This window comes from Nansenia antarctica (assembly GCF_963989245.1).
Source record: "Nansenia antarctica genome assembly, chromosome: 7".
In the NCBI taxonomy this organism is placed as follows: domain Eukaryota; kingdom Metazoa; phylum Chordata; class Actinopteri; order Argentiniformes; family Microstomatidae; genus Nansenia; species Nansenia antarctica.
The window spans coordinates 62,390,373-62,405,372 of record NC_137677.1 but is presented as its reverse complement, the minus strand read 5'-3'; the positions used below and the strand labels follow the sequence as shown (position 1 = coordinate 62,405,372).

The following is a 15,000-nucleotide window of genomic DNA, read 5'->3' as shown; positions in this document are numbered from 1 at the left end:
TAGACTGAAGACACACCCATCTCCCTCATGAGACATCCACTACCCACCTGTACTGTTCCCCCCAGTGTCATGAAAATAAAATCAATTCTTCCTTCTTCTAGCTAGCTAGCACAACGGCTGCCAGTGGCTCCAGGCCTGAGCATAGATAGACACATACTTTTTCCCTGCTATGACTGGTGGATAGATGATTCAGTCTCTTACTTAGTCAAATGTCACTTTGGATAAAGGCGTCTGCTAAAATGCCAAAAATGTCATGTCAAATTGTATTTATGTCTCCACCTCTCTTCTCTCCTCTCCTCTCCCCTCCTCTCCTCTCCTCTCCCCTCCTGTCCTCTCCTCTCCACCCTCTCCTCTCCTCTCCTCTCCCCTCCCCTCCCCTCCTCTCCCCTCCTCTCCTCCTCTCCTCTCCTCTCCCCTCCTCTCCCCTCCCCTCCTGTCCTCTCCTCTCCACCCTCTCCTCTCCCCTCCTCTCCCCTCCTCTCCTCTCCCCTCCTCTCCTCTCCTCTCCTCTCCTCTCCTCTCCCCTCCTCTCCTCTCCTCTCCTCTCCTCTCCCCTCCCCTCCTCTCCTCCCCCCCCCCCAGGTAGTCGTCCCACGGTGCAGTTCGTAGCGTCTCTGTGTGAGCTGCCCCCCGCCCTGCAGCCCTACTACACCCAGGGCTACGTCCTCACCGCCCTGCATCCCATCATCCTCTCTGTCGGACGCTCCAGCGCCGCGCCGTGCAGCATGCTGTACCGAGCCATCCTGGCCCGGCCCAAACCCAGGTACCATACGCACGCACGCACGCACGCACACACACACACACACACACACATACACCCCCCCACACACACACACACACACACACACTTTTATCTTTTCTCAGCACCTCAATAGCCTATCCTGTCCATGAGCCAAATACCCAGGTCACAACAACTCCCCACTCCTCCTCCTCCTCCTCTTCCTCCTCCTCCTCCTCCTCTGCATCTCAACACCCTGGCCAGCCCTCTCTAGTAAATAGATGAATCATTGATGATGAGTCGAGCTGCATATTTCATGCTGCTTCCCTGGTAGGTCAGCCTGTCATGTTTGAGGAGGGGGAGATGTTTGGGGCCTCTCCCTGTGGGCACAGGCAAGGGGTGCCATTGGGTAGAAATTTACCCTGACAACAACCCCGCCCTCCCAGGGCCAATAGGGTCGGAGGATCTCTAACAGGGATTCCCCTCTAGTGTTGCTATAGTTTTCCTGTCACAATTCTGGATTGAAGATGGAAAGATGATTGTTATTAACTGCATATTTGCCATATATATACAGTGGGGGGGGAAATAAGTATCATGATTTGTGTTTGTTGAATTTTTCAGTCTCTCACTGTTAAAATAAACCTACCGTTAAAATTATAGACCGTTTAAAATCAGCAGGCGATCCTGCTGGATACTTTATTACCCCCACTGTATATATATATATATATATATACCGTTTATTATGGCGGTTTATGCTTTATGTAATGCTTAGACAGTTGTTTACCGTCTCATGCTAGGTCAATGAATGTTTTATGGGTTCTGGCTACAAACACACTGAACACAATAACACATTTTCTATAAAACGTCCATCTGGACATGGCTCAGTAGCGTGGGAACAGTCATAAAGTTAATTCACCCAGATTATAGCACCAGATCAAAACTTTAGATCTGGATCAGAATGCACTCACCCCCATCACCCCCCAGCACTCACCCCCATCACCCCCCAGCACTCAGCACTCACCCCCATCACCCCCAGCACTCAGCACTCACCCCCATCACCCCCAGCACTCAGCACTCACCCCCATCGTCATGAAGTGCTTCGAGAGAGGTTGGTCCTGGCTCACCTTAAAGACCACCTACCCCCCTATACTGGATCCCCACCAATTTGCCTACCTACCGCTCGAACAGGTCAATGGAGGGTCCCATCTCCACGGTACTACACTCTGCCCTGACCCACCTGGATAACAACAACACCTACGCAAGGACGCTGTTCATTGACTTCAGCTCAGCGTTCACAAACTCTGTGAGCTTGGCATCAGCACCTCTCTCTGCAACTGGACCCTGGACTAACTGACCAACAGACCCCCCCATGTTTGTTAGGTTAAAAACAACCACACCTCCTCCACCCTGACGCTGAACACCGGCGGTGTCCCACAGGGTTGTGTGCTGAGCCCTCTCCTCTTCTCCCTCTTCACCCATGACTGCGTGCCCGTTGCATGGCTCTAACATCATCATCAGGTTAGCAGACGACACCACGGTGGCAGAGGCCTGATCAGTAACAACAACGAGGAGTCGGCCTACAGGGAGGAGGTCCAGCACCTGGCGGTGTGGTGTGCCGACCACAACCTGGCCCTCGACCCCAAGAAGACCACGGAGCTCATTGTGGACTACAGGAAAGCTGGAGGCTGCAGTCACACCCCCATCTCCATCTACACTCACCGGCCACTTCATTAGGTACACTTTGCTAGTACCGGGTTGGACCCACCTTTTCCCTTCAGAACTGCCTTAATTCTTCGTGGCATAGATTCAACAAGGTGCTGGAAACATTCCTCAGATGCTGCAGATTTATTGGTTGCACATCCATGATGCAAATCTCCCCAGTTCCACCACATCCCAAAGTAGGTGCTCTATTGGATTGAGATCTGGTGACTGTGGAGGGGCCATTTGAGTACAGTGAACTCATAGTCATGTTCAAGAAGCCAATTTGAGATGATGTGAGCTTTTGTGACATGGCGCGTTATCCTGCTGGAAGAAGATGGTGTACAGTGTGGTGTCATAAAGGGATGGACATGGTCAGCAACAACACTCAGGTAGGCTGTGGCGAGTAAATAATACTCAATTGGTACTAAGGGGGCACCGTGACACCACCACGAACAGCCTGAACCGTTGATACAAGGCAGGATGACACTGATCCATTGTTTTCATGTTGTTTCTTTTAAATTTGTTTTCCAGATTTTATCCCTTTTTTACCCAATTTGGTAGCCAATTGAACCCAACCTAGCATCCAATTATCCCCTGCCTATTGCGAAGGATCCGCCGCACGACCCCGTGGCCGGCAGTCCCAGAAGAGGCCGCCAGGCAGACTAGCTGACTGGCTCCTCGAGCCCAGCACCTGTTATTCCGGCACCCCGGGGGCGCTGTTGCGCGACGGATCCTTGTCCGGAACTACTCCTATACCGCCCTCGGGAGCGGCCGCCCAATATGCCGCTCCCCGTGTGTGCCCCAGCCATATCCGGATCTGGCGAGCTGGGATACGATCCCAGTCCCCGGTGGGCAGCTTGCACTAGTGGCCAGTGCTTAGACCGCTACACCACCGCGGGGCCACGTTTTCATGTTGTTTACGCCAAATTCTGACCCTACCCTCCTCTGAATGTCGCAGCAGCAGAAATCGAGACTCATCAGAACAGGCGACGTTTTATCCAATCTTCTATTGTCCAGTTTCGGTGGGCCGTGAAAAAATTGTAGCCTCAGTTTCCTGTTCTAAAGAAAGACCCATCTGTCTCTGGTCAACTTCTATTGGGGTACCATGGAGAGCATCCTGACTAACTACATCACAGTGTGGTATGGCAGCTGCTCTGTCTCTGACTGGAAGGCCCCTGCAACGGGTGGTGAAAACCGGCCAGTATCACCGGTGCCATCGAGGTCCTCCAGCGCAGGTCGTCTGTGTCTGCGGAGGGGGCCAGGCATCAGTAGGGACACCTCCCACCCCCAGTCACTGACTGGTTGCCCTCCTCCCATCCAGGAGGAGGCGCTACAGGAGTCTCCGTTCCCACGCCAGCAGGCTCAGGAACAGCTGCTTCCCCGCAGCTGTCACTCTGCTGGACTCAGAATCTGGCGGTAGCCCCCGTCCACCCCCCAACAAGAGGAACATTGACTCCCAGTATCAGTGTACCGTCCTCTAATACCTCTACTGGCTGTGTACCCCCCCACCCCCCCCCTCATACCTCTACTTGGCTGGACACTCAGGACTTCAATTTAGCTCCTGCACTACTGCATTTTTGCACATAGCATATTTGTTATATTGGTTTCTAACTATACGTCTTACATATATGTAAACATACCTCAAGACCTGTTGCCTGTTACCTATTGCATCTCATGTATATTTAACTTATTATATTCAGGAGATCATCGAGATCAGATCATCTGTCTGATTTGAGTAGGGGGAAATTCAGTTCGAAGTAAACAGTCATTTATTATCCAGTGTCGTAACATTATGTCCCATTAGAGTAAGTGTCAGTATTTCTGTCAGTAAAAACATGTGTGTGTGTGTCTGTGTCTGTGTCTGTGTCTGTGTCTGTGTCTGTGTGTGTGTGTGTGTGTGTGTGTGTGTGTCTGCGTGTGTGTGTCTGTGTGTGTGTGTGTGTGTGTGTGTGTGTGTGTCCCAGTAAGCAGGCGGTGTCCATGTGTCACAGTGTCCCGGTGCTGAAGGTGGAGGAGTGGCCCCTCCCTGGGGACTCGCTGACCGGCGACACGGTCAAGGCGCTCATCGACAGGGTCAGTACCGTCCTCATCCACCAGGGGAGGCTGGTCTCATTGTAATGCATGGAATGGAATAAGGAAGTGTGTGTGTGTGTGTGTGTGGTTGTGTGTGCGTGTGCGTGTGTGTGTGTGTGTGTGTGTGTCAGTGGTGCTCTAGGTTTGGGTTAAGTCGTCTTGTTTACCAGGTTGTGGTGTAGTAGAGTAGAACAAACAGTTTCTCCTTTTTCCACCAATCAACCGCCGTCTCCAGTCGCCTGGTCTGACCAGCCTGTCTCTGTGTTCAGGGTTCCCGCGCTGGTCTTAAAAAGCCTTAAAGTCTAAAAATCCAGCAATCCGATTTATAAGGCCTAAAAAATGTCTTACATTTCAGTTATTCGGTCTAAAAATTAGGTGCTAGGTCTTAAAAACGAGATCCTGCAAGGAAATCAGTCTGACCACATCTATTTACGCAGAAATTAATCAGGCTGGAACCCCAAAAAATGCTAATTCGCTTCCGTTTTTGTCTGTATGGCAGGGAAATCCCTAATTTCATCACCTCGAGGATGACAAAAAGCTATCACATGGTGCAGCGAATAGGTCTAAAATTCTAGGTCTAAAAAGGTCGTAAATTTGACCCCTGAACCCTGTGTGTCGCCCTGCTCCAGGTGAACAGCAGTGCCAGGGGGGGCGTGAGGTTCGTGGGTTCGGTGCTCCAGCAGGCTGGAGGGGGGGGCAGTAACGGCAGGGTGCCCAGTCCCAGGAGGGGCTGTCGCTCCCCCCCACGCAGCCCCCCGCGCACCCCGCCCGGAGACGGAGACCTGGAGGAGACCAACACCCTGGAGAGCCCTGGTGAGAAGAAGACTGTCTCTGCTTCTCTCTTCTGCCCCCAGTCCTCTCCTCTCCTCCCCTCCCCTCCCACTCCTCTATGCTCCTATCCTCCCCCTCTTCTCTCTGCTCCTGTCTGGTCCTGTCCCCTGGTCCTCTCCTCTCCTTCCCTCTCTGCTCCTCTCCTCTCCTCTCCTCTCCTCTCCGCTCCTCTCCTCTCCTCTCCTCTCCTTCCCACTCCTCTCCTCTCCTGTCCTCTCCTCTCCTTCCCTCTCCTCTCCTCTCCTCTCCTCTCCTTCCCTCTCCTCTCCTCTCCTCTCCGCTCCTCTCCTCTCCACCAAGCTGAATGAGACTCTCTCTTTCTCTATTTCGTACATCCTTTCTCCCTCTTCTCCTTATCCCCAGCGTTCCTCTCTTCCCTGGCATTCCTCTCATCCCTCTCTCCTCCCGTCTGTCAGTGCAGCTCAGTTGGACCCAGTTCTGTCTGGTTGACACTGACCTGACATGTGGAGGCCTCCCCCGGCCCTGAGGGGGGTTAGTCAGGGGCTTCTCAGGGCTTCAGACCACCCTGCTTGGTGCTACTCACCCATGGGGAAGCGTGCAGCACACTGACGCCCCCTAACTAGGGCAAGAGTTAACATCAAGAGTTCACTCCATAGCCTCCTCAGCTGCCAGACCAGGTCCCCCCCTAAGGTCATGTTCTCACATGAAAGTCCGAATCGAGACCCGGAGCAAGTGGATGAGTTCGCAACATTGTTGCATAAATTATGTAAACGGAGTAACATAGGCAATCGAAGCAACAGACGTGGTAGTTGATTGGTCAGAAAAATGTAAAATTTACCGTTCGTCCCTCTCTTATCCAGATCAACACGCGTGCGCTGTTGTTTTCCTATGGACTGCCTCGAGCAGCGTTCTCACCAAAAGCGAAGTGAAGCGAAGAGATGGAATGCGTCGTTTGTAACCGGAGCGAAACCACCCTTTTCAAGCAGAGCATCCGAGGGTTCTTTGCTGCGGGAGCGACTTCTAATGCGCATTCTTTTCACAGCTCCAAACGACGCAGAGCAAAGCGAATGTTATCCTAAACTCCGTTTCAAGTGAAGCAAAATGTTCTAGTGAGAACACACCCTAAGAAGCGGCCTAATCTGGGGGTGAGTTTTACTAAAAGCTTTTGAGGGTGAAGAAGATCACAGCCTTCAATCGTTCAACGGACTGAAGATTAGCTTATTAGCTTAGCTTAGCGCTCTAAAGCTCTCAGGAAACTCCCTTCCCCCCCCGACCCACTTTTCTCTTTTGATTTTGGACTTTCTGTGTGATGGTTGTTGAACTGGTGACTGGTGAGCGTGAAAAAGATTGATTTGATCATCTGACTGTCTTCCCCTCTCCCTCTCGCCCCCACTCCCTCTCGCCCCCTCCTCTCTCTCTCGCCCCCTCCTCTCCCTCCCTCCCTCCCTCTCTCCCCCTCTCTCTCTCTCTCGCCCCCTCCTCCCTCCCTCCCTCCCTCCCTCTCAGACCTGCGGTTGCTGGTGTTCTTCCACTCCTGGGCGCCAGGCTGCACCCCGCTGGACTCTCTGGCCTGCCAGTACCACCAGGGGGCGCTCTCCATGCGTGTGTCCAGGAAGGGTCAGGTGGTCAGCTCACTGGAGGCGGATTGGCTGGAGCTGACCGCCGCCTACTACCGCAAGGGCTGGTCATTGGTCGACTCGTTTATCTACTGGGACACGCCTAAAGGTACAGTCAGCGACGGTGACGGTCAGTGTGATCTATATTGAGGAGAGACCATTCCATTCCATGCATTGCAATGAGCCCGTCCTCCCATGTCTACCTCCACCAGCCTCCCCTGTCCTCCCATGTCTACCTCCACCAACCTCCCCTGTCCTCCCATGTCTACCTCCACCAGCCTCCCCTGTCCTCCCATGTCTACCTCCACCAGCCTCCCCTGGTAGAGATCTGGGTTCATCTCAACTCAAGAGATGAGGTTCCTGGACATCCAGCAGGGACTCATTCCTGATCCCCAGTAGTTGTATATTCCTCAATGATGTAGGGTCTGATCGGTTGATATCCAAATTCTGTTATTCACCATGTTACTTTTACAAATATCATTCTATTCGGTTGTTAAGTCTGACGTCAAACGTGACGTTTAGCCATTTCCGGGTCCAAACCAGAAATTCCCCCGCACCAGAGTACCAGTGGTACTACAGCGGTAGAATGACCGTTCAATCATTTTTTAGACTCGGATCTATTCATACAACAAGGGACACAGCACTTTCCCCGTTTTCCACATTATTGTCAGCGTCTTTGAGCCTCGGAAAAGCGCTATATAAATATAATGAATTATTATTATTACTGAGGCATTTCGAAGAGAGCGCCTCAGCCAACGTTGGACCCGGAAACACGTCACGACTTAACAACCGAATAGGATAATAAGGTTCATGGCTGAGGTAGGGTGGACACATGCCAGCAGTGACACAATGACCAAACTGCAGCGCCATAGAGTTGTTGTGAGACTGTTGTTGTTGTTGTAAGTTAGTCTGCTGGAACAAAGAGACGTGGTTTTCACAGATACAGTAGACGTGTTTGGCTTGGCAAAAAGTGAAGAAATAAAAAAAAGACACTGCACTTGTAGTTATACGCATAACTGGAGTGCTTTTAAGCTCTGTTCAGTGCTGTTGATATGCTCCAAATATTAGAATATTATCTAATATCTGGCCACCAACTCTAATATTACGACCCGTTCCGCCCCAGGCTTAAAGGAGTAATCAGCAATGTTCCCAAAACAGCCCTGGAGGCAGGTCATCACTGGCACCATCCAGTTTTTCAAAGAGCTTTAGGAGCGCCATGAGAGCAAAACACCCATTACAGACCACTCTCCTGAAAGAGAGGAGGATGGGATTAAAGAAAGAAGAGATGGCGAGATTAAGACCCCCCCCTCCCCAGTCCATCAGTCACTTCCTGTTTGCCCGTGTCCCTCCTCTCTCCCAGCGAGGCTATATTTGGAGCTCTCTTCCCAACCTCACGACCTCACTTCCTGTTGCACCACAGACCAGCAGCCCACGAAAATCCACATCATTTGTAGACATCTGGGGCCTGAGAATATGTAGCACACGGGTAGCCTACACACACACACACACACACACACACACACACATACACGCAGGCACAGACAAGACACGTGCACAGACGCATGCCCACACGCACGCACGTACAGGCACACACATGCACACACACACACCCTACTTTCTAAAGTCTGTAACTAGTTCATTGTAATTACAATGACACACTTTCAGTACTGACGGTAGAGACCTCTTTATAGAATCTATTCCTGGCGCCTGGCGGTCTCTTTGAGACTGGCTGCTGGTGGATGTGATCATGTTGAAACATGAACGATCACTCAAAGAAGCACTTCTCTTATTGACCATAATGTGTGATTGTGTGTTGTATAAGTACACTGATAGTGGTGTTCATAGTTTGTTGATGACATACTGACTGACTGTGTGTGTGTGTGTGTGTGTGTGTGTGTGTGTGTGTGTGTGTGTGTGTGTGTGTGTATATATATATGTGTGTCTCAGGTGAACCCGTGCCTAGGTCTCTGGAGGGCCTGTTTGTCTATGAGGAGAGAAGCACGGCCCCCCCCGCTAACGACACCCTCGTTGTGGAGCAGTGGACTGTAATTGAGGTCAGCAAGGCCTTTGTGTGTGTGTGTGTGTGTGTGTGTGTGTGTGTTAGAGATAGACGGAGTGAGAAGGAGAGAGGACAGAAGCAAGGGAGTTAGAAGGAAGTAGAGAGGGCGAGACCATGTGTGCCTGTGTCACAGAGCTCAAAGAGCTACCGAATGGCCTCATGGGTCACATGGGAGTGACATCTGTTTACGTGACCTGTTACAAGCATGTGACCAGCGACCATGTGACCTTCTCATCACCGTGCTGTTCTATAGGGCTCCGATGTGAAGACCGACTACGGACCTCTCCTTCACACGCTGGCTGAGTTCGGCTGGCTGCTCACCTGTGTGTTACCCACGCCCATCATCCGCCATGACAGGTAACACACTCCTACCAGTCATTGATTGGTTGGTTGGTTGGTTAGTTGGTTGGTTGACTGACTGGTTTTTATTAACTGTTTTAATTAAAAAAACATATGTAAACTGCTCCAGATGAACACACACATTGAAGCCTGAAGGTTTAAGTGTATTGTGGTCCTAACCCTAACCCTTGATACACACTGACCAAAGTTAATAATACACTCATACACTCATCATCACGGTTGTGACACTTTTTTCATGACCAGACGATTCCAGACAGGCTATAGTGGCACTCGTCAGATGATGAGACCTCGTGAGCTTAGAATGATAAGGTTCTATCTCCGTTTAGGGTAGTTCAGAGATATTGAGCGTCAAAGTTTTTACGTTCCATTATGTTTTGTGAGATGGAACCTTTGTGTTATTTTATAAATTAGTAACAAACAAAAAAATCGACATTTTAAAAATAACACCACACAGGCATTAATAAACACCTAATGGATCAGATTATGTAAAAAAAACTCAAATTTGACCAAAAATGGAGATAGAACCTTATAATTCTAACGTCACGACCTGTCCTTGTAATCGCTTTTCAGGGATTTGACTCCCCCCGCCCCCCCCCGCCCCATTTGAGGAAGCACTCATCCCTCCTTACTTGATTTCATTTGACTTTCTAAAAGCATGTGATTTGATTTGATTGTAGTAGGATCCCCCTGATGCAAAAAAAGAATCAGCTACTCTTTCCTGAGGTAAAAACGTAAAAAACACATATCCAGAGAAGTGATGTTTCTGTTTCTGTGTTTCCACAGCGACGGGAACCTGGCCACCAAACAGGTGGTGTTCCTCCAGAGGCCCGTCAAAACCCAATCGGTACCACAGAAGAGCCAGGTGAGGGCTTGGTGCACCGTGGCAGCTGTGGAGCAGGAGGTAGAGCCGCCGTCTAATGATCACAAGGTTGGCAGATCGGCGGTTCGAGCCCCGGCTGGCCACATGTCGAAGTGTCCTTAGGCAAGATACTGAACCCCAAATTGCTCCGAGTGAGCGGGCCGGCCGGCGCCTTGCATGGTAGCTTGCCGCCATTGGTGTGTGAATGTGTGTGTGAATGGGTGAATGTAGAGGCCGTTGTAAAGCGCTTTGGATAAAGGCGCTATATAAGTCAGTCCATTTACTGTAGTGGGCTGACAATGGGGGAACAGAGGCTGTGTATATGACAACACTGCCCCCTGTAGGTATTACTTATGATATGCATGGACCAGTATTTAAACACTTAAAATACATTTAAAAATATTACAAAAATTGCTATTCAGGATTAGATCATTAGATATTCCATATTGTGAGATTTTTGCAGTATAGGGGAGATCAGACAGGTCGACAGTCACTTCAGGATGATTGTACTAAGAGAAAGGCAGGAGTTTCTAACTGGCAAACTTAACCTTGGGAGCAAAATACAATAAAAGAACTAAATATTGACTTAAAATATTTAGCTTGGAAAGTTTATTGATTTTGGGGGGGAAACAGTCCACATAGCATGGGACTAGACAAGTCGACTGTAGCGGTCCTGTCCATCTCAAAAGTGACAAGTCGTGACGTTAGAATTATAAGGTTCTATCTCAATTTTTGTCAAAATTTAGTTTTTTACATAATCTGATCCATTAGGTGTTTATTAATGCCTGTGTGGTGTTATTTTTAAAATGTTGACATTTTTTGTTAGTAATTAATAAAATACAAAGGTTCCATCTCACAGAACATAATGGAATGTAAAAACTTTGACGCTCAATATCTCTGAATTGCCCTAAACGGAGATAGAACCTTATCATTCTAAACGGAGATAGAACCTTATCATTCTAAACTCACGAAGTGTCTCCAGTTTGTCATCGTTCTGTAGTTTATGACACAGGACATCCGTAGTGTGTTCAAATGGTCTGTTTGCGAGTTTGGGATAAAAATGGTAAATTCTGCAATTTTCTTTATCATGCTTTTCAATTAGATTATTTCTCTCTCTCTCTCTCCCTCTTTCTCTCTCTCTCTCTCTCTCTCTCTCTCTCTTTCTCTCTCAGGCTGGCTTGACCACTCGTGCTGTGAGTCGTGGCGGGGGGGGCAGTCCCCCCCCCGCAGATGAGCTGTCCCCGACCGCAGGGGGTATCGGGGGGTTCCCCGTGTTCGGAGGGGGGTACCCCAGTGCCCTGTCTCACCTGGAGGAGGGAGGCTTCGAGCAGGACGAGGGGGCGGCGGAGGTCACCTGTATGTGACCAATGAAACGGACACACAGATACCCCCCACCCCCCCTAATCTCCTCCTAATGAAGGCCGTAGCTTAGAAGAAAAACTTGGCACTTTTTATATAATGTTTTTAACGAAGCCATACCTACCGTTTTTAAGTGGTTTTATTTCCACCTTTTTTTCTGTACAGTTGTTGGGAGGGGGCGGGGGGCAGGGGGGAGCGGGAGCGAGCAGTTAGTGTTCACTGGCAATGTTGTCGACCCCTGACTTTCACTTTTTACTTTCACTTGTGTTCAGTTCTGCCTCAGTTCTCACCATATCACATTGTTCACTTGGCACACACACCCCTTTCACGTGACGAGAGAAAACACACATATCACACATCACGTCACCGAAACAAGAAGCACATGACACCTATCACATCGCCGCCACGGTGACCACCAGGCGAACCAGGAAGAAGAACCTCAAATGCACAAACGGACCTCCCCATGACCCCACACCACCTGCTGTGGGGCGTGCACGCACTCCTCCTCTTCATGTTTCGTTCTTCTCTCATCCTGCATGTTTTCAGACATTTTTCCTGTTTTGGGGATCCTGTCCCTCCCCCCCCCCCACCCTCCCCACACACACCTGTCCCTCCCCACCCTCCCCACACACACACCCCCCCACCCTCCCCACACACACACACCCCCCACCCTCCCCACACACACACCTGTCCCTCCCCCCCACCCTCCCCACACACACACCCCCACCCTCCCCACACACACACACCTGTCCCACCCCCCCCACCCTCCCCACACACACACACCTGTCCCCCCCCCCACCCTCCCCACACACACACACACCCTGTCCCTCCCCCCCACCCTCCCCACACACACCCCCCCACCCCCCTTTTAAAAACTGCCAACACCTCAGCTCTTCTCCTCGCCTTCTGACGCCTGCGCTGGCTCAGAGTGACGCCTCACTTCCTGCCAGCAGCTCCTCTCTCTCTCTCCTGTAAACACACGCAGAGCGGAAAACGTTTATCAGGTGGACAAATAGACGCGCTCGTTCGTGTCGGTACCGACAGTATCCAGGCCCTGCGCCGATGATGCAGCCATATTCCAAACAGCCCCTCTTTTGCTTTTGTGACGGTTTCACTTTAAACAGAGGGGGTGTTTGAGTTCAGGTCTGGAGAGGCTTATTTGAACAATAACATCTTGGGCGACTTCAGATGTGGTGTTTTTATTATCCAGGCGCTTCTCTGCCAGGTCTCAGGGCTGCCTGGGTACATTTAGTGCGAACTGGCGGGCGGTGCGGACAGCAAACTTCAACCCTCTCTATGTTTATATAGAGTACATTAGGACTATTACATTGTCTGATGTTGTGCTAGCTCGTCTATTGTTGACGAATCTGTTCATGTCATTAGGGTGTATTTTTAGAGTGTTTCGTCAGTTGGTGCAGATTATTTTTCTCTCATTTTGAAATAGTTTGGTTGTTCGTTCGCCACATGGTACCGGGTGTCAGGCCGTAATGGCTTCACTCTGCGGGTTCATCTCCTTCTATTCCCCTCAGACCAGCACCCTAACTGTGTTCCAGAGATGACTCCACAACGACTGTTTTTGAATATGATTATGTTAAGAAAGGGAAAACAAGGGCTTTTAATAAGACGCCCTCCGTGCTGCTGTACATATCGTAGATGTCAAACTAAAGTATTAATAGTGGAACTTTTGAGTTCCACGGACCAAGTTTATATGATCTCCCTTGAGGAATTGGGAAAAACAGAATCAGTGTTATCTACCCGTTGCAGTGTTTTCGTTTTTTGAGAATTGTAAAACTTTTTTTTTTGCTTCCTTTCTCATGGGTGTTTATATCTTATTAAAATAGCTACTTGTTACTCAGTGTGTACGTGTCTTCTCTGTTTACTGTGTCTCGTTTCCTGAGCTGACCTGGGATCTGACGCTGTCCTACAGGGGAGGCTGGTGGAGGCAGAAATCAGAGGACAGGCTCATTGTGATTCTGGAATGAGGAATGGTGTTTAACACGTGTTTGATACCGTTCCTCATTCCCTTCATGCATCTTCAATGAGCCTGTTCTCCCATTTCTACCTCCACCAGCCTCCCCTGGTCATCTATTCCATGACTGTGTTTCTCTCATTGGCTGCCTAAATGTTCAAAATGCTGCAGCAACTAAATGGAACAGATGCCACCCACTTATAAATGTTCTCTCTGTCTACCCAGGGCATGTGTTACCAGACTGTTGCTGTGTGTGTGTCTGTGTGTGTGTTTGTATGTGCGTGTGTGTCTGTGTGTGTGTGTGTGTGTACACACGTCTCTGCCAATGCCTAACATTCCTCATCCAGGTTTTTCTGGGTAAGCTTCTCACAGTATCTTATGTGGTCTGTTTTCCTGGATATTCTATAATACAATCCAACCTGACTTAGCTGCATGTAGTTTATTCACTACCAAGTATTAGTTAGTGAAATGTGTCTAAAATGGACTGGGTGGATCAACTAGCATATGGCAATGTAGGTGAAAAATCATGTTTATATTGTATTTTGTGTAGAATAAACATTGTCTACTCCTTGGCTAGAACCCATGGAATATTTTCCCTGAAGACAGTCTTTTAGTCAGAGAAACCAGCCCCTTCAGACACAATAACTTGACCCAATAAACTGAAACAAGGAATCTGGTAACAGTCCTTTTTAGTTTTTATTAACAGACATCATGAAAATGCTGACAGTAACAAAAATTTAGTTCATTAAAAAAAGGGAAATAAAAAGTGGGACAGACAAACAAGACGACTCCTCCCACGAAAATAACTTAATGCTGAGGGGGAGGGGGGGGTGAAGGGGGAGGAGTTGGATTCAGAGCCTGGGGGAGGCTGGTTGGAGTGAGCCCGTCCTCCGATTTCTACCTCCACCAGCCTCCCCTGCTCAGAGCAACACAGGCATAGAGAGAGAGACCAGAAGCAACAGGGGGAGAGAGGCAACGCACAGGTGAAGCCACAGGTGTAGACATGAGGGTAGGGGTTATGTACAGGGAGCCCATGGGGGTGTGCCTTTGTCAACACATATTATGGTTACGTAGGTTTTGCAAATCCAGCTGCTCAAAAAACGTTAAAGCAACGTTCCCTACAGGGTAGTGAGAGCCTGTCTGTAGTGTGTTTGTTTGTGTGTGTGTGTGTGTGAGATTCTGTGTGTGAGTGTTTGGCCCAATTGCAATATACCCCTTGCCCCTACAATTTAGCCCAACCTCTCAGTTTTGCGCATTCACGCATAGGTGTCCCAATTCTTGTTGGGACAGAGTGGGAGGGCTACTTGGCCCTCCAAACTGAGTTGTTTTCAGAGGCACACTCAGAATCGAGTGTTATGACAAATCTCCCAGAATGCCTTGCAAATCATTGGCAAGATAGTGGCGAACACACAAGCGACAAAAGTAAACCACAAAGGTAATTATTTTCTTCGTCCATAAAGATTTAAAAATGATGATAACCTTCATATTGTCTTA

At 49.5% G+C, this 15,000-nt stretch overlaps 2 protein-coding genes across 2 annotated transcripts in view; one reads left to right on the top strand and one right to left on the bottom strand.

Annotated features, from left to right (window-relative positions):
- The window catches only part of rftn2 (raftlin family member 2), a gene marked incomplete at its 3' end in the record, with an annotated part of 21,453 nt that extends 9,911 nt beyond the window's left edge, over positions 1–11,542 (top strand). Inside the window, exons 2-9 of the mRNA XM_080536440.1 lie at positions 583–763; positions 4,384–4,492; positions 5,122–5,305; positions 6,791–7,009; positions 8,848–8,954; positions 9,213–9,316; positions 10,103–10,181; positions 11,351–11,542. Coding sequence (XP_080392566.1) covers positions 583–763; positions 4,384–4,492; positions 5,122–5,305; positions 6,791–7,009; positions 8,848–8,954; positions 9,213–9,316; positions 10,103–10,181; positions 11,351–11,542 — 1,175 coding nt within the window. The remainder of the gene's footprint in view (positions 1–582; positions 764–4,383; positions 4,493–5,121; positions 5,306–6,790; positions 7,010–8,847; positions 8,955–9,212; positions 9,317–10,102; positions 10,182–11,350) is intronic.
- Positions 11,543–14,206: 2,664 nt separating this feature from the next.
- Positions 14,207–15,000, bottom strand: part of mob4 (MOB family member 4, phocein) — a gene marked incomplete at its 5' end in the record, with an annotated part of 6,428 nt that continues 5,634 nt past the window's right edge. Inside the window, one exon of the mRNA XM_080536444.1 lies at positions 14,207–15,000. This exon is cut by the window's right edge and continues 641 nt beyond it.